Source organism: Petromyzon marinus, chromosome 13 (assembly GCF_048934315.1).
Source record: "Petromyzon marinus isolate PM22_M1 ecotype Great Lakes invasive population chromosome 13, UKy_Petmar_22M1.pri1.0, whole genome shotgun sequence".
NCBI classification, from domain to species: domain Eukaryota; kingdom Metazoa; phylum Chordata; class Hyperoartia; order Petromyzontiformes; family Petromyzontidae; genus Petromyzon; species Petromyzon marinus.
Window position 1 is genome coordinate 8475125 of NC_133679.1, and position 26282 is coordinate 8501406.

General features: G+C 43.0%; 1 protein-coding gene across 1 annotated transcript in view; it reads left to right on the forward strand.

Moving 5' to 3' along the window:
- The first annotated feature begins 181 nt into the window (after positions 1 to 181).
- Positions 182 to 26282, forward strand: part of LOC116941957 (integrin alpha-1-like) — a 53900-nt gene continuing 27799 nt past the window's right edge. The window contains exons 1-6 of the mRNA XM_032953389.2: positions 182 to 869; positions 2729 to 2840; positions 19192 to 19301; positions 20642 to 20733; positions 23796 to 23913; positions 25805 to 25932. Of these exons, the coding sequence (XP_032809280.1) occupies positions 821 to 869; positions 2729 to 2840; positions 19192 to 19301; positions 20642 to 20733; positions 23796 to 23913; positions 25805 to 25932 (609 nt within the window). The 5' untranslated portion in view covers positions 182 to 820. The remainder of the gene's footprint in view (positions 870 to 2728; positions 2841 to 19191; positions 19302 to 20641; positions 20734 to 23795; positions 23914 to 25804; positions 25933 to 26282) is intronic.

Below are 26282 nucleotides of genomic sequence, written 5' to 3' on the forward strand. Positions count from 1 at the left end.
CCGTCCATAAATGACGTCACGCACCTAGGGGGGGGGGGGAGGGGTCAGACATTTGTGACGATGTGTGACGAGGGGGGTGGTCAGAAATCGGCCAAAATCGCGTGACGTCATTTATGGACGGCCCCTGTGGGGTGGTATAAAGTATGGGTACTCTCAGCTCTCTTTCGAGTCGTCTGGCCCTGAGCGGAAGAGGAGGCCAAAACACCCTCTAGAGAGGGCTCTACAGAGCTCCGTCTTTTGGAGGCCCATCCACCAGCAGCGGCATGAGGAAACAATTGCAGGGATGTGCCTTTATGTTTTACCCCTGAGAGAAAAAAACAACTAAGTACAAGTCATTGCACAACAAACTACGGTACTCCAAATGCTTGCCTTCTGACTCACTGCACAAAAGCCACAGAGGTTGCTGTAGGGTAACTTAGGCAGATTTTGCCCGGTGATGGGCAGTGCTTATCCTGCTGGTTACACCAGCCAGCAGAAGTCTCACTCCTCCTCCTCCTCTGCACTGTGGGAGGAGCTCTGCCGCACACTTGTTCACAAAACTTCCCCTATTCACTTTATTTGATCCTTCTTGTCACTACGGCTTATGTAGTTGCCACCATTTGCTCACTCCCACGCCTCTCCCCTCCACATCCGCCAGGCATTTCCACAAAGGCGTGCATGCTCCAGCTCACAAGTGATTTGCAGGGAAGGCAGTGTCGAGCAACAGAAGTTAATATATATTTGATCCCGGTCACTTATTTCCTTGTTGCCGGGGTCCTTTTCACTTGGGGGCAGTTCGGCAACGTGCCCTGAATTGACAATTAGCTGCGGCGGTGCAAGGATGGGATTCCGCACGGAGGGCCTCGTCTGTCTTCTCACGTTGACGCAAGGTGAGTGCGCCGCTTCTTCTGCAATTGTGGTTGCCCTGCTCTGAGTATGTATTTATTTTCCTTGTTTTTATTATATATATTTTTTTGTCATTTATTGGTTACCCAGCTCAGTCTTGCAAATGAGACTTATCCTGGTCTCTCGAGTTCTCGCCTGGTTGAACAAAGTAAACTTCGTGGGAAACATGTCGCCCTCTTTCTTTCGCAATGCTTGGTTGCAACAACAACAAAAAAAAACACCAGCCGTGAGGGTGCACCGCGTGGCAACGATGGGTGTGCCCGGCTGTCAGGCAGGGCACCCCAGCCGTTGAATGTGAAGGGATAAAAGGGCTACCCTGTTTCCGAGCACTGCTGGCAATTATCACAGAGACCTTTCGAATAATTCACCGGGAGATGCCGCTTGTACGAAAGTGGAATGCTGAGGCCGGATGACAGAGGGAGCATAGTTTAAAAAATATATATATCTATAAAATGTTTCCTTATTTGATTGTAGAACGCGTACGCGCAAGTGACTAACAATAAGGAGCTGTGTTATGTTTATTCATATCTCTAAGACGGTTATGATCTGTGCAGGCAGGGAAGATCTGCGGAGGTGGGACGAAAACAATATTCGTGAAAACTGATTAAGAACTGAAATTAATCGTAGGGGCATTTAAAAAAGATTTTTGATATTGCACAGATAACTCCGTTAATATTTATTTTCTGAATATTTGATTTTCCGATTAATGTGGCAGAATGCTCATCACATTATTGCTGTAAAGATGTGTCACGCACAATTGAGTTACGCGGTTTAGGTACAATGGCAGGAAGTTTGAAAAATAAAGGGTCTGTAGTTGTATGGCTCTCCTATACGTGGAACAACATGCAGTACAAGCTGGACACACATCAAGGAGTTATACAGCACAACCACAAACAACTACACATCTCCTGCTGGGTCTCTACCTACTAAAGATAATAATTTGCAGTAGCTCAAAGCCTCACACCCACAATCCTGTGCAAGCCCAGGCACATTGAGCACTGTAAACACACAGGACGCGGCATGCGTTTTATCACTGCACGAGTTCGTGCCTCATCACATTTAGCAGAGATTTGCACTCTGCCAGTTTAAAAACGTTATATTTTGTTGAATGACAGCCTATTATTTTTGTCTCCCTTTTGGGTCCATTTATGGATGGATTTTTGGGTTCACTTCACCTGGGATTTTAGTTTTGAATTCTTTTCAGCACAGCACTTAATATTGTTTTCTTTTTTCATTATTCACCACTTCCAATGAAGTGTGTTAAACAGGGAAGCCAGACACTCAGAGTGCCCGGCTGCAATTTGATCTGAAGCTATACGTCAACGTGGTATTTGAGTAAGGTTTTCTTAAGCTTCCCTCACGTAATGTCCACTCCAAATTTGAGGGGCATTTTCTTTCAGACATGAAATGCCCTCCACTTTGTTACGATTGACACGTTTCGTCGCTACTGCACTGGCCTGCACACTTGTTGCAATGTAATGCACTGCCCTTTATGAGTCTACTGCTGGATGAAGATCTCCCCACATGCCTTTCAGTAATGTGAGTTGTTTTTTAGTACTTCACGCTGGTTAGCACGGGTTAGTGTCGAGGACCGATTCAAATTAATCGTGGCTGGGAATCAACTCAGTTTACCAGATTATTGTGCAACGAGCAAACCACTCCACCCTCGTTCTACCCTGATTACATTTAACCCCCCCCCCTCCAGCAGACATCAAACACAATGCAGACGACTGCTGATATATTCATTTCGGAGATGACGCCAACACGGGAATGACTACTGAAGCGAATGGCAGTTGGCGAATATTATTTTAAAGTCCTGTTGTTGTTGATGTTGTTTTGTCAGGTGTGTGCTGGGCATTTAATATTGGAACAAAAAATGCCCAGTTCTATGATGGCCCCGAAGATGCCCAGTTTGGCTACACGGTGCGGCAGTATGCAGAGAGATCCAGCAATTGGTGAGTGCATCCTGCTGCATTGGCTCTGTGGACTCTCGCTGCACTTCCGGTTCACTTGTACATTGCAATTAGTGCCTTTCCTTTCAATAAAAGTTACTTTAAAACCTGATAGGATAAATGTAAAAAAAGTACGCATCTTTCAGAAATGAAACGTATCCCACTCTGAAAACAGGTTAATACAAACGTACATGCCCTATACATTTTGTTGAATAAATTACTGTTAATATTAATAATTTAATATTCAGCCCTTTGGCAAAGCACTGCTGGATGAGAATGACGGTCAATCCATTTCTGGATGAAGGCCTCCCGCATGTTGTGTCACTCGTGGAGGTTGTTTGATCGCACGATGCTGGTCAGTGCAGGTTGGTGAAATGGGGGCGAACCTTGGCTGGTTGAAATATCAACGATTTTATAAGGCAGCCAGGAAGTGAACCTTGCACCCTGGAATTATAGTTGCGGTGCGCTAATTACTGAGTCAACACCCTTTCACCATAAACACATAAAATAATAATGTATAGCCCTATGCCAATCCACTCATAGAGTCAGGGCACAGTATGTAAGCTTCGATTTAAAGCTTTCGTGACTGCAATGATTCATCTTCTTTGGTTCTTTCGGTAAAGTCACGTAGAATGAGAATAAAATAATAAAATGGAGCCACTCAAAACCATCACCTTACCCTACATTGCAGGGGTCACTAAAAAGATCTCCAAAATCCTGAATAAACACAAGATCCAGGTCCGATTCAACACAGTACACAAAATCCGTGATTTAGTTCCATCTGTAAAAGATGCTCTTCCAGACATACAGTACCCGGGCGTTTACAAACTAAAGTGCCTCTGTGGTAGTAGCTACATTGGAGAAACCAAAAGACATATCTCGGACCGCATCCGCGAACATAAAGCAGACTTGAAACACGGTAAGACGAACTCCTCTGCCGTGGCAGATCACTGTTACAATTCAGTGGGCTCACATGACATTGACTTCTCCAAGACGGAGGTTCTTTGCAAACCAACTGGCTACCATGAGAGATTCGTTCATGAGGCCATTCACATATACAAGCACAGAGACAATTTCAACCGAGAAGATGGATTCAGGCTTAGTAACCACTGGAAAGATGTGTTAAATCATTTCTGTTCTTAATTAATTGTAATTTTACGATGACCTTCAGACCGCAGCTCTTTCGCCAGCATTGCCTCTGAATACCTCTCACACCACGGTTAATGGTATGGTTTACAACATGGAGTATACTAGGGCTTCGCAGCTGTCTCTCTCCCCCTCCTCTGTTCCGACCATGGACGAACTCGTCCGTCTGAACGGGGCCCGTAGCTATCCGTGGTACGGAAATTTGAGGGTAAGAATCCACCCATTTTTTCGCCATATAGCATTGTGATATATAACGACTTATGGTTGGTAGCTTAGCTGATTGGAGAATATCACCCAGTTATTTCAATGCTAAATTCGCCTAGTTATTTCAATGCTAAATTCTCCTGTTTTGATTTGTACTAAGTGCCTCGGTGAATGTGTATGCTCTGACTTCAACGTAACTATTTCTGTAGCAGTTACAAGCGAATGCCTTAATTTAGCTATTTCAATGCTAAATTCTATGCTAATTCCTTTTAACAATGGGTGCCTCTGCGGATGTGTATGCTTTAACTTTTAACATAGCTATTTCTGTGACCAGTCACAAGCTAATCATTCAGCCTTTTCAATGCTAAATTTTATGCTAATTCCTTCGTCAAGGCTCTTTGTTCCTCTCACACAGCTTAAAAGCCGTGATCTGAACGTGGCTCTCTCACTCCAGCGCTGTCCTACCAGACAGTCTCGCTCCCTTCACCTGATGAAGGCCGCTTGTGTTGTGGCCGAAACGTCGTGAGAATATTATTGTGTTATTTTATTTTATCAATTTATTATTTTATTCTCATTCTACGTGACTTTACCGAAAGAACCAAAGAAGGAGTATGTAAGCTTTAAGGGTAAATAAGCTGCATGTGATGAATTCCATACAAATTACCCACAGTTCTACTCGGCAACAAATAACTAAAGAAGTCACAAAAGAAAACACCGATAGTGGCCATGAATCATGAGAGACACAATAACCTGTTGGGAAAATGGAATGTGAGTCACACGTGTGAATACAAACAGGGCAATCATTTATTGAATAAGTTGAGATATTTCTCCTACTTGTGAAAGTTTATTCAGTGACTGTGGTGTTTACTCCACAAACACACGTACAATTAGGGGATTTGTGGAACACATACACTTTATTTTCCTCCGTAACGTTGAAATGCTTATTGTTTCAGTAATTGCATTCCTTTTAAAATAAATGTTCTCTTTTATTTTTTCTTCATATCTGTTTATAAAGTTCTATCCTGTTTGCACATGCGGTGCGTCTGTTGTCTTGTGATGAAGAGTCTATATTTGCAGTTGCTCACCGAGCAGTGCAGCACCCCGTGTTAGAATACGGTATTGGGAAGCAGATGCCACAGAGCTACTTCTGACATTATATACCACTGATGCAATGGGCTCAGTCGGGCTGACACTGACTTGCCCCATGATCACCCACAAAGTCTTACTCTCAATTACAATAGAGCGTACCAGCGTTTTACGTAATGGTGCAGAGCTCACAAGGTATTTATTATTCGATGAGCGAAATCAGCAACTGTGCGTGTACAGCCCTTTTGTCAATCCAATGCTGGATGGCAGCCATCCCATGCCGTGCGTTCCGTGTGGTTGTTTTTGGCCATACATCACCACGCTGGTCAGCGTGGCTTGGTGAAGGGCCAGGAGCCTAGACGTGAGAGCATACAAAGTATGGTACAACATTGGATTTTGCTACACTGAAGCCACAACAGTGTCTGCAGTTAGAGTTTATGTGGATGTGGACTTGGTGTTTTGTTGATAGCAAGCATGTTCTTTATCCTCCACAAAAGTAAGGTTTTCCCAATCACGTGCGACCAGAGACAATGGTAGTTAACTGGTGTGTTTACTTGCTGCTTATCTCTGAACAAAATGGTCATCAGAGCTGCCAGCCCAGTGACTCCGCCTAGACAAGTCACTGCCCCAGCTGCATTTGTGGGTGTAACCGATAGAGAAAAATACTTCTCAGGAATGAAGAAAAACGTTACTTATAACGCACGTATTTGCTTACAGCTTAGCTTGTGTATTATTCGACGTTACTTTTTACACGGCACTGTACAACAGGGAAATCATATGCATTTGTCGCTGGGATCACATAGAACGTCAGCATGCGGTAGCCTATTCTCGCACATACAATGTACAATAGCCGCTTGAATCCTAAAACTTCCAACGCAAAGAATGCTATACTGCACCCGGGCTAGGATGATGTTTCGAACCGGCCTAATCATCTGGCGCTGTTTTTTTTTGAGGAGAGATTTCCTCGATCAATGGGTGAACAGGGTAAACTTCTTAACGGGCATCGATCTCCTTATTCGACGTTTGACAGACACCCTTCCATGAGAACTTCGAGCTGCCACGAAAGCGGCAGGTCACTAATGTCCTAATGCCCGGTAGCCCACTGCACCAAATCACTTGGTACCGTGAGAAGCTTCCCCTCCATTGCTGTCGTTTCTCACCTGTGGGACGGGTGCTGTGTGGCCGGGGAGGTCAGTGGCGTAGCTACTATTGAGTGTGTAAGCGGTGCAACTGCGCCGGTGCCCAAGGGCCAGAGGGGCCCAGGCGCAATAGGTGGGGGTGGGGGGGTGAGAGCTTCCTTGAGGTTGAACGGCAGCATTCTAAGCTGTGTAGTGTGGTGCAAGGATCCCTCTTGGCTCGGTGTGACCATCGAGTCAAAGAGTGCAACTTTTATTTCATAAAACTGTGATATGGTAGAAAGCATGTGTCGCTGGCAATTGTCCTAAAGTGTTTTCAGCCAATGGCATTGTCCTTTGTCCCATTAAAAAAAAAAGAGTTAGAGGTTCACGCTGCATTACGTTGTCTCTCCGAGCCTGTTTTAATCGTCATAATTCTAAGCTGTAATGTGGGTCACACTCAAAGCCAAAAGTCTGCAAGAGTAAACTTCCTTCCACTCTCACACCCATTCACACGTGAGTCTTATCCGTGAAAGTGTGGGTCACAAAAGATGTGTGTGTGTGATGTAAACAGGCGAAGTGGAGCGTTCCAAAACTAGAATTTTCTCAGCGATTGTTGATAACAACTCGATGGAAAGTTCAAGAAAAAGCATGGAAAATAATAATAAATTCACATTTAAACGACCCATCACCTGTAATCCTGGAATCGTTTATGTTTGTCAACAGCTATAGATTTGTGGTTCTGTATTGTTATACAGTATATATTACTGTAATGCCAATGATTTACCTAGAGCAACCTCACTGAGTCTGAAGGATCTTTTTTTCCAAAAGGGTCCTGCATGGGAAGGTTTGACCAATTCGATAGGTGAGCAATGGGCATGTGGCAGAAAACCAGAGTGCCTGGTGAAAGCCCACCGAGCATAGCGGGAGGTGACACTCAGCACTGCCATCTCCTTGGCCACTCCTCTCGGAAGCCCCACACTTACAACACCTGACAAGCCCCGGTGATCTACCCATGCAAGTTATAACCTGGTGTAACCCCACATGGTTTCCAATATTGGATATGATTGGCGTATTTAGGAGAATGTGGTCATAGGCAATGGTACAAGCTTGATGAAAACGACACTTTCAAAAGAAGCGTTTGCAATCAGGCCTGCTATTGTGGAAGACAAAGTCACTGCAGTCGTCAACCGTCGTCTTTTAGCTGCGTTGATGACATTTCGTTATTTTCCTGGGCATCGACTTGCCATCAACAGCGTTAGAGGCTCACGCTACAATTACCTGCGCATATTTCAAGTAGTCCACGATCAGATAAGGGTTTGCTCAAGGCGTTTGGAAAAAAAAACATTTTTGGTTTCCTCCAAAAAAAATAGAACCACACACAAACCCGCCCACAACCCCCAACAACTTTGCTACGCACCCTAAAATTTCACCGTGGGTGCAGCCGCGGTATTTGTTTATCACAAGCCCCCAGCTCTAAGCCCTCTGTTAAAATTCCTCATTTGTGCTGAGAAATAAGTAGGCATACGTTGGCGAGGGTTACTGTTTCCCTTGCGGGGAACGCAGTTAGGAACTCAGGGGCTGCCTGCGTGCGCTGTGGGAATGATGGCCTGGCTTGTTGTGTGGGGACGCGATGCGTTCTCGAGCAGAAGTTTCTGAAACGGTGCCGGATTGTGGTTTCTGGTTCATTCGGGGCAAGTGATTGTGCACGACCCGAGTGGTTTGCTCGTGGTGGGGTTGCATAAGGAGCCACGGTTGGGCTTGTACGCCTCCCTCCTTCCCTGTGTGCCGACGCACAGGGCACGGATCGGATTGCACTGCGGCGCAGGGCTGGGCATGAGTCGTCCTGGCAGGCTCAGCCCGTTTGACTTCTTTTACCCACAGTAGTTGTTACTCTCTGGTTCTTTCGGTCAAGTCACGTGGGTAGAAAAATAACAGATCAAGACGTTTACAATCGCAACACAAGCAATCGTCATCAGGTGGGACAACCACAGCAAGAAAAAAACGTGCTGGAGCCTACTTCAGCACGTTTTTGCTTGTGTGTTGCGATCGAAACGTCGTGATCTATTATTATTATTTATCTACCTACCACGTGACTTTACCGAAAGAACCAAAGAGTATGGATTCCTGCACTCACGAAAGCTTCAAATCAACACAGTAGTGTTGTTTTAAGAAACAGAATCGCCATTTTTTTGTTATCAATTCAGCGGTGTCTGAAAGGTGCGCATTACCAATATTGGCGGGGTTTTTTTTGTTAATGATTGTTTTGTGCATCCACATCGCAGACCAACGTTTTTTTTATTGGTGCCGTTTGTAGGTCACGTCACGCAGGAAGCCAACGACACTTGCTGGGGTAGTTTCAAAGGTCCCTTTCCAGCTTTGCGTGCAATGCACATGCAAACGAAGGTTCTCATAATACTTAGGGCCCGGAATATATAGAGCTCTGGATCGGGGATAAGCTCCCCTTATTACTTTTGTAAATCTATCTCTCGATGAGCCATGGACACTCGGGTAACCTGCTGTGAGCCACCAGTGCATTTTAACTCGTGCGTGTGTGTGGCGGTTTAAATACTGAGCTATTTTCTTTTTTCACATTGCGCAAAATGTCTTATAACCAGGATATAATTTCTACAGCATAAATAAAACAAGTAATATTTCATAATATGTTATCAGGATATTCTCTTCCTGTATTTGTCATCCATTTAAATGTACTATGATGGAAATGTTTATTCAACAAATCCAACCATGCCTGAAGAGATGCATTGCTCCTAATATGATAATCGGTGCTTAGTTTTCCTAGAATCAAATTGACGTTGCCCATGAATGAGGCATTTTTAGGGAATGTGCTTGTTTGATGTTTTATCATTTCTAGTAAAAAGGCTTTAATGGTTACGTCTCTCTTAAGTGTATTTACATCACTTGCTGGGTTGCACTCTGTAGCCTGTGTTTTTTGGAGGTAAAATGCCCCTCATATTTCACTCTCCTTCCTTTCACATGCTCTCTGCTCCAGTAACACTATCTAACACGATTTTTGTTCCTGGGTAGTAAGTGTTATTTTCGAATTGCTTATGCCTCAAAAGTATAGAAAATGGCTAGTATTCCCCACAAACTTTGCTTTTGTGACCAGGACTTTCTGTGATGGAATGACACATGCACACCACGTTTTCTCATTGAAAATAGGTACATTTCAAAATATCACTGTCCTGGCCACAAAGCAAAGTTTGTAGGGAATACTAGCCATTTTCTGTACTTTTGAGGCAGAAGCAATTTGGAAATTATACTTTACTACCCAGGAACAAAAAAATTATAAATTTGTTACACAGTGTTATTCATGGAGTGGATTATTAACAGGGCTTTTTTTATCCTGGTCACAAAAGCAAAGTTTGTGTGGAATAATACCCATTTTCTGTACCTTTGACGCATAAGTAATTAGAAAATAAGACTTACTACCCAGGAACATTTTTTTTGTTACAGTATAATCAGGGCCTTCTTTCAAACTCGTTGGTCAAAATCTTCACTCAGTGGGAGATCGCTCCTTCTGTGCTGCTGCTCTTGTAGATGTAACCAAATAATCTCTCAATGCGGCAAAATGTCTCTAAATGATCACCGTCATGAACTGTGTTCTTGCCGTTTGTTTTCACACCTGATGATGACTGCTTGTGTTGCAGTCGAAACGTCGTGAGAATTTTATTGTTTTATATATATTTAATTGTTTTATTGTTTCCCTTCAACGTGACTTTACTGAAAGAACCAAGAATATGAATCACTGCAGTCACGAAAGCTTTAAATAAAAATGTGATGGAACTGTATAAATGTTACAAAAACACAAATTCCGCGCGGACTCAATTGCAGTGCCTGCGGGTCAGCGCAGCAATTCTTTATACAAGGAGGCGCAACTAAGAAACACTCATCGCATTCATCATCAACACTGCCTTGCAACCGAAACACACGATTATAGGTCAACGGTTGCCCAACCGTTTTGAGTGTGCGGACCCTCTGTCAACCTACGAGCTATTTAAAATTGTACCTTTCCTTGGTGAGGATGTTATTATTTGTCTTCTTATTTTCCGCGGACCACCTGTAGCAGTAGCCTAACGGACCACCAGGGGTCCGGGGACAACAGTTGGGGAACTGCTGCGACAAGCTCACATGTTGGCAATGGCCCTTCTACAAAGCCGAGAGAGGAGTGGCAGACAAAAAGTTGATCTAGCTTTGTAATTTGGAGATCGCACTTTCCACTTTAGTGTTGAACAACTGGGACATCTTGAGAAAGCTGACATGTGAGCAGTGTTTCCTCTGAATTAGGGTCGGTGCATGAAAAGTGAGCCTCAGTTGTGCTGGAAAAATTGAAAGCCCACACATTCAAAATAACCCATGTTGGCTTCATTGGGACACCATATCATAACTTTCCGATATTTTATTGTATTATTCCCTTGCAGATGGCCTAATAGGACTTTAACACGTAGACTTTCACAATCAATATTATCCATAATAGATGATTTTCGGGTTAGATTGTGTAAATATAAATGCGTCGTTAAACCCACCACCAACCATCATAGCTTATTAATAGGGTTTGTCACATAAACAAATATGACAATTAGTTACTAATATTGTGGATTTACTCTCCAACACACTGGTGTGCTGAACTAGTAACTAATTGGCATGTTTTGTTTACGTAACAAACCTTACTAATTGGCTGTGTAGGGTGGTGGCGGGTTTAACAACACATTTATTTAGGCGCTCAAACCCAAAAAAACTATTATGCGTACTGAACTCAATATATTTTTCCATACACTTATATCTGCCTGCTCTCAACAAGAGCCTCCCTTCTGGACAGTGTGATTTTTAAGTGTTTCAGGTCGCCCCTCGTGTGTTGTTTTCCTTATAAGGAAGAGTTATTGATGAATGTGATGAGGCGTTTCTGTTATGCTGTTGCCTGTGTAGCACTGATAATGCAATTCCTTCATTTATTTTTGTCCATAAAAGGAAATGAAGGTGGTATACATTATACTGATTATTAGTTACCTCATGGCCTTGTATTTCTATGATAGGGCCTTCGATGTTTAACATAGGGCTTTGATGGTACACCTCTCACATCCCTTTGAGTCTTAGCTGCTACATGGCAGACCACACCAGGGCAATAATATAATGAGTGACTCGTTTTATAACCGTCATGAGCACGCAGCTGCTAACATTATAAATTTTATTTCAAGGCATTTACTAAGACATTGCCACCAAGTTTATTTGGATTATGAATCCCACGTTCAACATACTTTATTTCATGATGTGCCTTACAACTTCAATGTTACATTTCAAGAGTAAATAATAAATATGCTTTTGAACAATGATACCTCAAGCATAGCACATCGTTGCAACTATCGTATACCATATATAGAAACTTCCAGGTCAGTTAATGGAAAATTGCAAAGCCACACTTTTTTTCCCGTTATGAACATAATTGCTTTCGAATTATACCCTATTCCACGTGGACATATGTTTCTTGAAAATTACATATCAAAAAAATGTAGAATACAGTTGCTGTTTATTGTTAATGTGTTGTTTTAAATGATAATTGCCTGATGTTCTTGTTGATATTTGGTTTATGATTTAAGATATTTTGACAGTTTGTTTACGTATTCTTGGTTCTTTCGGTAAAGTCACGTAGAAGGGAAACAATAAAATAAAACAAATATAAAACAATAAAATTCTCACGACGTTTCGACTGCAACACAAGCAACCATCATCAGGTGTGAAAACCACAGCAAGAAAATTTGAAAAAAGTGGCGGTTTTTTTAAACGTTAGCACCACGGAGAGGGATTTGGCAGTTATTCAGATGGACGAGTCCATCTATGTTCGGAAAAGAAGAGGGGGGAGACGAAAATAATGGATGCGGTCTGAACAATCAATTAAGACGGTTGAAATTGTCTCTGTGTTTGTATTTGTGGATAGCCTCATGAACGAATCTCTCATGGTAGCCAGATGGCTTGCAAAGAACCTCTGTTCATGAGGCTATCCACATATACAAACACAGAGACAATTTCAACGAGAAGATGATTCTGGCTTAGCAATCATTGTAAGGATTTGGTAAACCATTTCGGGTCTTAATTGATTGTTCACGCTTAAGGTGGTTTTCAGACCGCATCCATTATTTTCGTCTCCCCCCTCCTCTTTTCCGAACATAGATGGACTCATCCATCTGAATAACTGCCAAATCACTCTCCGTGGTGCTAACGTTAAAAAAACGCCACTTTTTTCAAATTTTCTTGCTGTGGTTATCACACCTGATGATGATTGCTTGTGTTGCAGTCGAAACGTCGTGAGAATTGTATTGTTTTATGTTTTATTATATTATTGTTTCCCTTCTACATGACTTTACCGAAAGAACCAAGAATATGAATCCCTGCAGTCACGAAAGCTTTAAATCAAAGTTTGTTTACGTGTTTACCATATTTCTCTGTGGTCCAGATCTTAAAAAAATATACTTTTGGTCCCAAAGTGTTTGAACAACTGTTAAAGGTTATGTACGTATATTGGATTTACTCTAGGATGAGCATGAACACACACCACATCTACTGGCATAATCTTCCAGTTTACAGTGCTTGTGGCTAGAACTATTCCATTGTGGTCTGAAATGAGCATCAGTACTAGAGACCAATGGACAAATAAAACCACTTCATTAATAAATAGCAAAATTTGCACAAAAAAAAACAGCATTGACCGTCACGTGCATATCGTTTACAAATGTCAGTCACATATTTCTCATCATCAACCCAGCCATTGAACCCCCTGGATTTGACCTTCCTTGAAAGCAAAGGTGCACCCTTAAGCCGAGTTACTCGTAGCACCCGTGGTTGATTTGGCCATCACCCATTGAAGTGGAGAGTCAGAGAAGCCTGGCGGCACGCGACTCTGGAAATCCTGAGCAGACTTTGCATCGCATTTTAAACACTGTGAACCTGGGACATTTCAGTAGAGGAATTCAAGACATCCATTCAATTTCCCATGAGGCTGGGCTTCGGCTGTCAGATCTGAACACGCAAGACAATGTCGTCGCAAACAACACACAAACGTGTGAAAAGCACTGAGCTTTTGTGCATTATGCAAAAGTCATCAGAAACTCCTGAAGAAGTGCACTGTGAAGTCACGTTGAAGAGAAACAACAAAATAACAAAATATATATAAAACAATAAAAAATTATCACGACGTTTCGACCATAACTCAAACGGTCATCATCAGGTGTGTCGGTTTGCATAAATTTATTTTGAAAACGGCATATTTATTTATTTATATATATATAAAAATAACGTTTGCGTCACGCGCAACGATTGGCAGTTTGCCCAGGACTAGTCCATCTATTTTTTGAAAAGAGGAGGAGGGAGACGAAATTTGTTTTTATGTATGCTGTCTGAAAGCCACTGTAAGCGTGAACAATCAATCAAGAACTGAAATGATTTATCAAATCTTTCCAATGATTGCTAAGATAGAATCCATCTTCTCGGTTGAAATTGTCTCTGTGCTTGTATATGTGGATAGCCTCATGAACGAATCTCTCATGGAAGCCAGATGGCTTACAAAGAACCTCCGTCTTGGAAAAGTCAATGGCATGTGAGCCTACTGAATTAGAACAATGATCTGCTACGGCCGAGGTGTTGGTCCTACCGTGTTTAAGGTCTGCTTTATGTTCACGAATGCGGTCCGAGATATGGCGTTTGGTTTCTCCAATGTAACTACTACCACAGAGGCAACTTAGTTTGTAGACACCAGGGTATTGTATGTCCGGAATCACATCTTTTACAGACGGAACCAGATCACGGATTTTATGTAATGTGTTGAAACGGACCTGGATCTTGTGTTTATTCAAGATTTTGGAGATCTTTTTTGTGATCCCAGCAATGTAGGGTAAAGTGATGGTTTTGAAAGGCTCCTCAAGAGGGTTCTTCTTCATGGTTTGAGTGATAGCTTTGCGGATTGTATAGTCGGAGTAACCATTAGCCCTAAGAGCTTGGTGTACGTGCTTGAGTTCACTGCTTATGTGTTCCTGGTCGGATATGCATTGGGCTCTATGATACAGAGTCTTGATGAGAGAATTCTTCTGTGATGGATGGTGGTGGGAATCCGGTTTCAGATAAGCATCCGTATGGGTAGCTTTCCTGTAGACAGAGTGGCTCATTGAACCATCAGGTCTCTTTTTAATTAGGACATCCAAAAAAGGTATCTTGCCATCTATTTCGACTTCCATGGTAAATCTGATGGCTGGGTGTATGGAATTGATGTGGTCGAAGAATTGGTCTAGAGCAGGCCGGCCATGTGGCCAGATGACAAAAGTGTCATCCACGTACCTCTTCCATAAGGTTGGGCGCAGAGTGGCAGTCTGGATGGCGTCAGTCTCAGATTTCTCCATGAAAATGTTAGCTATAACTGGAGAAAGGGGGGAGCCCATTGGGGTGCCCTCAGTTTGTTTGTAGAAAGTTCCATTCCAAGTGAAGTATGTATTGGTTAAACGGTGTCTCACCAGGGGGGGTACCTCAGTGTTTAGTCCTTGATGAACCAAGTCTTCAATGATTGCAATGGTGTCAGGTACAGGAACCTTGGTGAATAAGGAAACTACATCAAAACTGACAAGCAGGTCGTCTGGGGACAGGGAAATACCCTTGATTGTTGATACCAGGTGAGTAGAATTTTGTACCGCAGAGGTGGTCTTTCCAGTGAAAGGACGCAGGATTTCAGACAAAAAACGAGCTAGTTTGTAGGTGGGGGAGCTGATAGTAGAGACTATGGGACGAAGAGGTGTATCAACTTTATGTATTTTTGGTAAGCCGTATAATCTTGGTGGCCTGGCAGCAGAAGGTTTCAACGAAAACTGTTTAGATTGATCAATTAATGCGGTTGAATCAGAAATTATTTTGTTGGTTTGTGTGACGAGGCTGTTGGTGGGATCTCTTTTTATTTTTGTATAACTACCATCGTCGAGTAATTCTTTAATTTTGTTGTTGTATTCTATTTTATCCATGATGACAGTAGCATTGCCTTTGTCAGCTGAGAGAACTACAATATCATTCCTCTTTTTTAATTTATATAATTCAAAACGCTCATCTTTGCTGAGGTTGCTAGCTGGCATCTTAGCGTTTTTGAGGGTTGCAGCGATTTCAGATCTTGCTACGTCTGCAGCGATGTGACCCAGGCCCCTGAGAGCAACGTCTACTTGGGCAATTATATCATTAACTGGTATGTGTTTAGGTGTGACTGCAAAGTTTAGACCTTTAGCTAAAACGGATTTCAGACCATCGGAAATAGAACTGTTACTGCGATTAATTACGACTTTATTAACGTCTAACTTTTTGGTGTGTGGGTCCGGTCTTTTGTTGAAGAGGAGGTTAAATTTGGAAATCAGGTTTTCCTTACATTTGGTCGACATAGTAGCAGCTGAAGAGGCAGTCATATTGTCTACATGTTCCCAATCCGATGTGGACATTATTGCCGTCAATGATAAGTGTGATTTGTAGAGTGTCTTGTCTAACTGATCTAGTTCTGTGCGTATAAGTCTGATTTTTTCTGAGATAAGAGCTAAGCTAGTTTTGAAAAGAATTCGTTTCGCATTAGAAGAAGTTACAGTAGCAGAGGTGAGTGTAAATGCGATTGGTATTACCCCAGAGTCGCGGCATCTCTTCAGGAAGGTGAGAGACTCGATCAGCTGAGCTTTCTTATCCCGGAGTTTGTTGAAGGATCTTAAAGTTATGTGAAAACCCTCCCCGTAGAGGCGATTAAATTTTGATTTAAAGCTTTCGTGACTGCAGTAATTCATATTCTTAGTTTTTTCGGTAAAGTCACGTTGAAGAGAAACAACAAAATAACAAAATATATATAAAACAATAAAAAATTCTCACGACGTTTCGACCATAACTCAAACGGTCATCATCAGGTGTGTCGGTTTGCATAAATTTATTTTGAAAACGGCATATTTATTTATTTATATATATAAAAAAATAACGTTTGCGTCACGCGCAACGATTGGCAGTTTGCCCAGGACTAGTCCATCTATTTTTTGAAAAGAGGAGGGGGGAGACGAAATTTGTTTTTATGTATGCTGTCTGAAAGCCACTGTAAGCGTGAACAATCAATCAAGAACTGAAATGATTTATCAAATCTTTCCAATGATTGCTAAGATAGAATCCATCTTCTCGTTTGAAATTGTCTCTGTGCTTGTATATGTGGATAGCCTCATGAACGAATCTCTCATGGAAGCCAGATGGCTTACAAAGAACCTCCGTCTTGGAAAAGTCAATGGCATGTGAGCCTACTGAATTAGAACAATGATCTGCTACGGCCGAGGTGTTGGTCCTACCGTGTTTAAGGTCTGCTTTATGTTCACGAATGCGGTCCGAGATATGGCGTTTGGTTTCTCCAATGTAACTACTACCACAGAGGCAACTTAGTTTGTAGACACCAGGGTATTGTATGTCCGGAATCACATCTTTTACAGACGGAACCAGATCACGGATTTTATGTAATGTGTTGAAACGGACCTGGATCTTGTGTTTATTCAAGATTTTGGAGATCTTTTTTGTGATCCCAGCAATGTAGGGTAAAGTGATGGTTTTGAAAGGCTCCTCAAGAGGGTTCTTCTTCATGGTTTGAGTGATAGCTTTGCGGATTGTATAGTCGGAGTAACCATTAGCCCTAAGAGCTTGGTGTACGTGCTTGAGTTCACTGCTTATGTGTTCCTGGTCGGATATGCATTGGGCTCTATGATACAGAGTCTTGATGAGAGAATTCTTCTGTGATGGATGGTGGTGGGAATCCGGTTTCAGATAAGCATCCGTATGGGTAGCTTTCCTGTAGACAGAGTGGCTCATTGAACCATCAGGTCTCTTTTTAATTAGGACATCCAAAAAAGGTATCTTGCCATCTATTTCGACTTCCATGGTAAATCTGATGGCTGGGTGTATGGAATTGATGTGGTCGAAGAATTGGTCTAGAGCAGGCCGGCCATGTGGCCAGATGACAAAAGTGTCATCCACGTACCTCTTCCATAAGGTTGGGCGCAGAGTGGCAGTCTGGATGGCGTCAGTCTCAAATTTCTCCATGAAAATGTTAGCTATAACTGGAGAAAGGGGGGAGCCCATTGGGGTGCCCTCAGTTTGTTTGTAGAAAGTTCCATTCCAAGTGAAGTATGTATTGGTTAAACAGTGTCTCAGGACTAAACACTGAGGTACCCCCCCCTGGTGAGACACTGTTTAACCAATACATACTTCACTTGGAATGGAACTTTCTACAAACAAACTGAGGGCACCCCAATGGGCTCCCCCCTTTCTCCAGTTATAGCTAACATTTTCATGGAGAAATTTGAGACTGACGCCATCCAGACTGCCACTCTGCGCCCAACCTTATGGAAGAGGTACGTGGATGACACTTTTGTCATCTGGCCACATGGCCGGCCTGCTCTAGACCAATTCTTCGACCACATCAATTCCATACACCCAGCCATCAGATTTACCATGGAAGTCGAAATAGATGGCAAGATACCTTTTTTGGATGTCCTAATTAAAAAGAGACCTGATGGTTCAATGAGCCACTCTGTCTACAGGAAAGCTACCCATACGGATGCTTATCTGAAACCGGATTCCCACCACCATCCATCACAGAAGAATTCTCTCATCAAGACTCTGTATCATAGAGCCCAATGCATATCCAACCAGGAACACATAAGCAGTGAACTCAAGCACGTACACCAAGCTCTTAGGGCTAATGGTTACTCCGACTATACAATCCGCAAAGCTATCACTCAAACCATGAAGAAGAACCCTCTTGAGGAGCCTTTCAAAACTATCACTTTACCCTACATTGCTGGGATCACAAAAAAGATCTCCAAAATCTTGAATAAACACAAGATCCAGGTCCGTTTCAACACATTACATAAAATCCGTGATCTGGTTCCGTCTGTAAAAGATGTGATTCCGGACATACAATACCCTGGTGTCTACAAACTAAGTTGCCTCTGTGGTAGTAGTTACATTGGAGAAACCAAACGCCATATCTCGGACCGCATTCGTGAACATAAAGCAGACCTTAAACACGGTAGGACCAACACCTCGGCCGTAGCAGATCATTGTTCTAATTCAGTAGGCTCACATGCCATTGACTTTTCCAAGACGGAGGTTCTTTGTAAGCCATCTGGCTTCCATGAGAGATTCGTTCATGAGGCTATCCACATATACAAGCACAGAGACAATTTCAACCGAGAAGATGGATTCTATCTTAGCAATCATTGGAAAGATTTGATAAATCATTTCAGTTCTTGATTGATTGTTCACGCTTACAGTGGCTTTCAGACAGCATACATAAAAACAAATTTCGTCTCCCCCCTCCTCTTTTCAAAAAATAGATGGACTAGTCCTGGGCAAACTGCCAATCGTTGCGCGTGACGCAAACGTTATTTTTTATATAAATAAATAAATAAATATGCCGTTTTCAAAATAAATTTATGCAAACCGACACACCTGATGATGACCGTTTGAGCTATGGTCGAAACGTCGTGAGAATTTTTTATTGTTTTATATATATTTTGTTATTTTGTTGTTTCTCTTCAACGTGACTTTACCGAAAAAACTAAGAATATGAATTACTGCAGTCACGAAAGCTTTAAATCAAAATTTAAGTGCACTGTGGTTAATTTTTTAAAAATATTTGTGCATGTTGTTTGGAACTTAAGGTTTGTGGCCTGCACTGTTCTGTTTTGAAGGGTTGTCTCGTCACTTACAGATTTGATTTAACATGATTGCTTGTCACGTGTTGTCTTGCGTAGGCTGTTGGTTGGGGCGCCGAGCTTGTTGTCATCTGGTCCACGAACCGGGGACTTGTACAAGTGTCCTGTCCCTTCACGTAACGGGAACTGTGAGAAGCTGCAGTTCAGTGGTCAGTATACTAATTTGTGTTTGTGTGTGTGTGTGTGGGTTTGTAAGTATATGTGTGAGAGGTGGTGCTGCGGTTTGTGCACCGTGTTAAGAACCTGGCAACTTGAGTTTGATCCCAGCCACAGTTTGCATCAGTGGTATGTAGAATCATAAACTATCCTGGACCTCCTGTGGGATAACTCAGCCTAAAGCGAGCTCCTGGTCCAGTGTGTAAGCATCAGTGCTTAGAATACCAACGTGGCCCAGGCTTGATGTTAGTCTCACACCACACCATCACCTATGCCAGTGTTCTTCAGTGCAAAGCACGTGGGCCACTGGTGGTACCTGGTGGCCTTTAGTGCGGCCCTGATTTGTAGCCCCCCCCCCCCCGACAATACACAAATAGTGAAATCACCCCTTGTAGGCGGTGCGGCGGCCCTCTCACTGATGTCTTATCGGCAAAAGTGGCCGCCCTCTGAAAATGAGTGAAGAACAATGACCTATGCTGTGGCCAGCCTTAATAGGTGCTTTTTAACAGCACTTGCACTCAAAATCTGTATGGTTGTAGGGGTAAATATATTTTTTATGGGTGTTTTTTTAAGTGAGAATAAGTTGGAAGGCATTTTATTCTACGTTTGATGGCCTCTGTCTATATGGCTACGCCAACCCCGACTTGGCCCCTGAGTTTGGTGCTACACTCCAGTTGGATCATGTTGGCATCCCAAGAACGCTCTTGAGAAAAGCAACAGTGTTGAGTATCCTAGCGCAGACTATTAGTGTTGCGAGGTGAAGACGGCAGGGGGGCGGGGGCACTGGCAGAACCAGTGGGGGGGGGGGGTAGGGGGGTGGCACGTGCCCCCCCCAATGATCCGATCGAAATCCCTAATTTCGATTGGATCATTGGGGTTTATTAGTAAGAAATCGGCATTTTGCGACCCCCCCACTGCCACTGTATAGCATATTATTACGTGCCAGGGACTCTATGAGATGATAGGACAATGTTTTGAGTCCATAATGGGCAATAACTAACGGCAAAGCAGCGAGCGCGATGCCGATCACACAACGCGGTTCGAATTCGACCCTCGATCGATGGCTGCACCATCGCCGCACACGCGTCGAATAACAAGCAAGGGACAAGTCCTTACTTACTAACAACTCCTATCATTTTTTCATTGCTGGAGGGGTTGCCCCCCCTACTTTAAAATCCTGACTCCGCCATTGGGCGGGGGGGACGAAAGTGATTGGGATGGAGGCAGCTGGAGCCATGGACCTGTCTCATAGACAGAGAGTTTAGGAAGAAGAGCAGCACTTGCTCCAGCAGTCTGCATGGCTTTAGGGGGGATCCTTGTCTCTCTTCGGCAGATTCCATCACCATCCCGGATGTGTCGGAGGTAAGGGAGAACATGTCTCTGGGACTGAGCCTGGCCGTCCACCCCAGGACCAAGAGTATCATGGTGAGCAGTACTCCAAGTGTGTGCATCCGGCCTGGCCTTGACCACAATAAGGAGCCTCCTGTAGAAGTCATGCAACCGTTGCTGCATTGTCACGCTACTATTGATGTGTTCAACTATGTTTTACTGTCATCGTCATCATCATCATGATGATCACAATCATACTACTATTGATTTATTTAGATGTGTTTGTCATTCTGCTTGTAACTCAAGAACCATATGTAGCATAAGAAAAATACACATTGAAAATCATCAAAAACAACCTCTTCTCCAAAATGCAAGGCTTTTGTTGAGGAAGCGTTTTTACAGAAGAATTACAACATAGCACTATTGTGATTGCTCCAACTTCTCTATATGGGGACAAATGAGATCACATCGACATTTAACACACATTACAACTAATTATTAATCTACAACTCATTACTAATCATAACCATTGACTGATTACCAATCGATTATATAATTACAATACCCCCCCCCTTCGCCTCAAATCACTGCACCTGAATGAGTTAAATGATGACGTCACCCTGCTGCTCTATTTAAGACCGGGAGTTGTGGATTCACTCTTCAACACACAAGTGGGCTAAAGTAGTGAGCTATTTGTCTTTTGTCAACGTGACACTTATTTTTGCTGATTGGCCATGTCGGGTGGTGGAGGGTTACAACACATTTATAAATAACGCGATCTAACCCAAAAACCTTTAATATGAATAATATTGGTCGCGAAAGCATACGTGTTAAACCGAACATTTAATCCGACCAAAATTCAAATTTCTCTTTAATAGCTGTGTATATGAGGTCTATGTACACAGACCATGAATTGTGAGGTCATATTCAATCACCCAACTCTATGATTTAAATTTTTAAACAGAGGTTTGAACCAGTGGAACCTGCACTATCTTTCCACTTTCTCATGTACTGAAGATAGTGCCGCAGACTGTATATGGCTTCTACTGTTATCAAGTCACTAACCCCTGTAACTCTCCAGCACATGATGAAGTTATGCTGTGTGAATTGAAAGCTGTTTTTTTAATTCAAATACTGACTTTGTCATTACTAGATTTGTGACAATACTTGTATCCGTATGTTAAAACATACTGATTTTTTTGTACACTGCACAATGTAGTTCCTATTCACTGGTGGTAACTTGGAGAAAAAGTAGTTGGTGATGATGACATTATCTGGACATGTGGTTGAACATTTATGCCTCCCTGATGTATTATACAGCACAGGCTGTAACTACAACAAAATATCCACACAGTAGAAATGTCGTGACATCAGCCATAATTGTCATTTAAATGGATTCAAAAGAGGAACCCATTAAACCTATTGAGAGGCAACTTTGAATCTATATTTATGCTTGTTTACCCAGCAAGGCCTAATCAACTCTCAAGACACTTTTTCAGGAGGGTCTTGCCAATATTTCACAGTCGAGAGGCCACGTGCTATGTTTAATCCCTGTGCTCAATAACACCTCCAATCAACATTTTGCGGTCAAACCAAAGCTTCTAGAATCTAGATGAATGAAGTTTCTGTCATACGAATGTTATTTCAGGGAACACTTTGTATTTTTTTTTATAAAATTGTGCATCCCCTCTTGACGAACAGGACCAGCTTTTCCATTTTGGAAGAATGCATAACGAGCGCCAGTCACTTGTAGTATCACAGCTCCTTTTACTGGAGGGTAGGTCGGCCACTGCCTCCATATTTCTAGTTTAGTATCGTTGGATAATCAGCATGGGCTATCCATCACTGATGTCATTCAGGGATGTGAAGCTAGAGATAATGGATACATAACAAACCACCACTACATACATTGACAGCAGTTGAAACAATGGTTCAAGTTTCTTAAATGTCCCCCACCCCTGCCTCTTTTTACCTAACAGTGCAAATGTGCATGCCACATTTTGTGTAGTGGGGTAAAGTGTGGGTACTTCCACCTCTTCCAAGATATGTGGCCAGCGTGGAAACATCGACCAAATACTCTGGCTTTCGCGACCAATCTCATTCAAAATACATGTTTTTTTGGGTTTGATCGCGTAAACATATAAATGTGTTGTTAAATCCGCCACTATCGGACTGGGCTAATTATTAAGGTTTGTCACGTAAACAGAACATGCCAATTTGTTACTAGTACAGTACACCGGTGTGTTGGAGAGCAAAGCCACAACATTTACAATCTAAGTACGACACTTCGCCAGTAGTTACAACTAGCTTCATCAGGCGACAGCCAGATTTGTTTTTCAACTCTGGCAAAAAAAACCCCCTTTATTATGGACCAAATATCCTGTGAAGTTGCTGCCAGCAGTGGCGTGAGCAAGACATTTCAGGCCTGCACCCTTTACCATTTATATATATTCCAGTACCCAAATACCACTGAACCTACAAAACAAGGCCCCCATGAATCAGTACACGCCAAGATATACAGTACAGTATCATGAAAATGTGCAGTCTGCCATAGCTATTGCATTTTTGGATTTCGCTTGCCATTCTGACCCATACAGATTGGCAAGCAACAGTAGTTGCTTCCAAATTTAAAGGCAACTTTTCAAAGTTTGCCACCAGACTGATTTCATGCCTGACCACCCACGCCACCAGCAATCTCCCCTTGGCTTCCCCAAGATAAACTTAGCCCAAAATAAGTACTTGGTGCCGTGTGTTTCCACCACAACAACCAGTACTTGGGAGACAAAGCTGATTGAGGGTGCATGGCGTTGTCCACATCATCCTTCCATGTAACCTGCCAGCCTTACCAGGTGGTCACTGACAGTTGAGGTGCTCGGTCTCCTTTGCTGCCCCCATTGTCTGGAACTAATTTCCTTTCTTCCTCTCTTATCTTGCTGACTGCCTGCCCCCTGTTCAAGCCCAGCCTCAAAGCCTTCCTTGTATCCCTCTGCCAATGATTGCCCGCCTCTCGATATAAAATACGCATGCCCATTGTGTCTGTCTTAAGATGCGGGCACATGTAGAGGCTATTCTTGCCCCAGCAGTCTGTCCAGTGAAAAACAGGGAACCTTTCTCTTTGTGTACATATTCACGTGTGTGTGTGTGTGTGAAACCCACAGTCCTGTGCTCCGCTCTGGGCTCACGAGTGTGGAAGTCTGTATTTCCCCGTGGGTGCCTGTGCTGTGGCTGGACCTAACTTCCAGCAGCTTGGAAGCCCATTTGCGCCGACTATGACAGGTATGGCAGAGTCAATGAATGGAACGAATGTCTTTTACAAAAATACTCCATTGTCACAGAGGCTGTCACGTGGCATCATGCCCAGGGCCTGCTCTGCTGTTGAATGGCTCTCATATTTTATGAATGGCGACAGACGGATGTGACTTGAGGCTGTTCTTATGCTTGATCGGCCGTCTGTTCGGTTTTACACCATATACCGCAGTCGGTTAAAAATCAAGAATGTTACCAGCCACCCTCATTTGGCAAGTGGTGGATTACATTGCCAACTATAAAGTAGTAGTGAACATGTACTGCCCAGTTTGTCAATCCAGTGCTGGGAAGGGACCTCCTCACACCTTGCGGGCCGTGAGTGATGTTTGACCATACTTCACCACGCTGGTCAGGGTGGATTCTGCTCCACTGCCATCTACAGCCCACACAGCTCATTACACTGGTCTTTTGTGCATGGTCGTCACCCATGCGAGCAGTATCCAAATGCAGTTCTGCTTAGCTTCTGATATGCAATGAGGTCGAGTGCTTTCTGGGTGATCTGTTCAAAAGCTTAAAGCAGTAAAGTGTTTCCTTTTTTAAATACTTTTATAATGAGGTAGGAATGGTCATCTGCAGTGGAATTCTGAGTTAAAAAACCAGCGTGAATAATTGACAGTAAATTTAAACAATAAGTAATGTGTTGAACATTCCACATCACTATTTAATTGCCAATGAACCACATTGGGTTTGCATGACTACTGAAGAATGTATTTTTACAAACAGATTTGAGCAAAAGTTTGAAGGCACAGGGACTCTGACACCAGTCAAGACCGTGGTTCTTAGGTCAAAAAACAAAGAGCAGATTTCACACGAAAACCATGAAAAGCTTCTCTGCTTCATAGGAGCACTGATCGAGCAATGTTTTCCTCGTGATGACACGTAACGTAGCGCAGTATAGTAATGTGACAATTTTTAATCACCTCATTCGAGACACAAACATCGGTCCTCCTGGCTTTGGCATTCCTCGCAGACACCGGTGGAACCATCAACCGCATCAGAACATCAACAGGCCGATGCTCACATCTCCTTCATGAATGGAAAGCCACAGTAGTGCGTTTGTGGCCATGCAATCTAGACTATGGGCCATATTGTAAACCGCTGTAGACTGCACTCCTTCAGTAGTAGAATAGCAAAACTACACGAACTCTCTCCTGAAGCCCTTTTGTGGCTGTTAGACCTCGATATTGGCATTTAGCTCCTGAACATATTGGCATATGTTAAGAATAAATATAATTATTTTTTACTTGAAGCTTTCGTGACTGCAGGAATTACCCTTTTGTTCGTTCGGTAAAGTCACGTAGAAAGAAAATAAATTAAATAGAATACGACGTTTCGATCGCAACACAAGCAGTCGTCATCAGATGTAACTAAATTTGAGAGAGATACAAAACACAGACATGGAGACACACAGACAGACACAAGCAGCAATCGAAACGTCGTATTCTATTTTATTTATTTTCTTTGTACGTGACTTTACCGAAAGAACCAAAGAGTAATTATTCGTATTACTCATTCAAGACTCACTGAGTTTCAAGACTATATTTCAAGGAAGGTCCTGGCATGAGATCATTGACCAGGTTTATAAATGAGAGTTTGGCATGTGGGAGAAAACCGATGAAGGACAAAATCCACACACACGAGGGGGAAACATCTTTCAGCCCCACGCCTTCAACGCCTGGCAAGCCCTGGTGGTCGTCCAGGCACAACCCTGCTTATCTTATGGGATTCGACAGGGATCGGACATGTTCAGTCTGAATTGGTGGTAGGGATTATGAGGCGTTGCACGAAATTGCATCTTGGCCTGCCTTTCCGTGTCTGCCAAACTAACCGCCGTGCGTCCGTGCTCTGTTCTGGCTCCCAGGCTGCCGTTCTTTCCTAGACATCGTCCTTGTTCTCGATGGCTCCAACAGCATCTGGCCCTGGCCGTCCGTGCTGGATTTTCTCAGCTCCATCCTGGAGACATTCTCCATTGGGCCTGGGCAGACGCAGGTGACCGTGTAGCTGAATGCTGCGTGATAGACCCTGTGAAGCTAAACACTCACCATCATTGTCATCGTTATCATCAGCGGCCATGCTAACAATGCACGGCTCACCAATTAAAATAATTTCGTACGCTTGTGATGCATGCATTAGACTGCGCACGTGGAAAATCGATTGTTGTGAACCAGGCTAGTGGACTTGGTAGGGGTTCCCGTGTCAGCTCTACTGGGCCAATCCGGCACTAAGTGGGCTCCTCGAGTTGGCCACATAGCCTCCTTTGAGAAATAAAACCCACGCTCTCTAAACTAACCTTTTTTATTATACCAGGTAAGGCCCACTGAGCTGTATAGCTTTTTTTT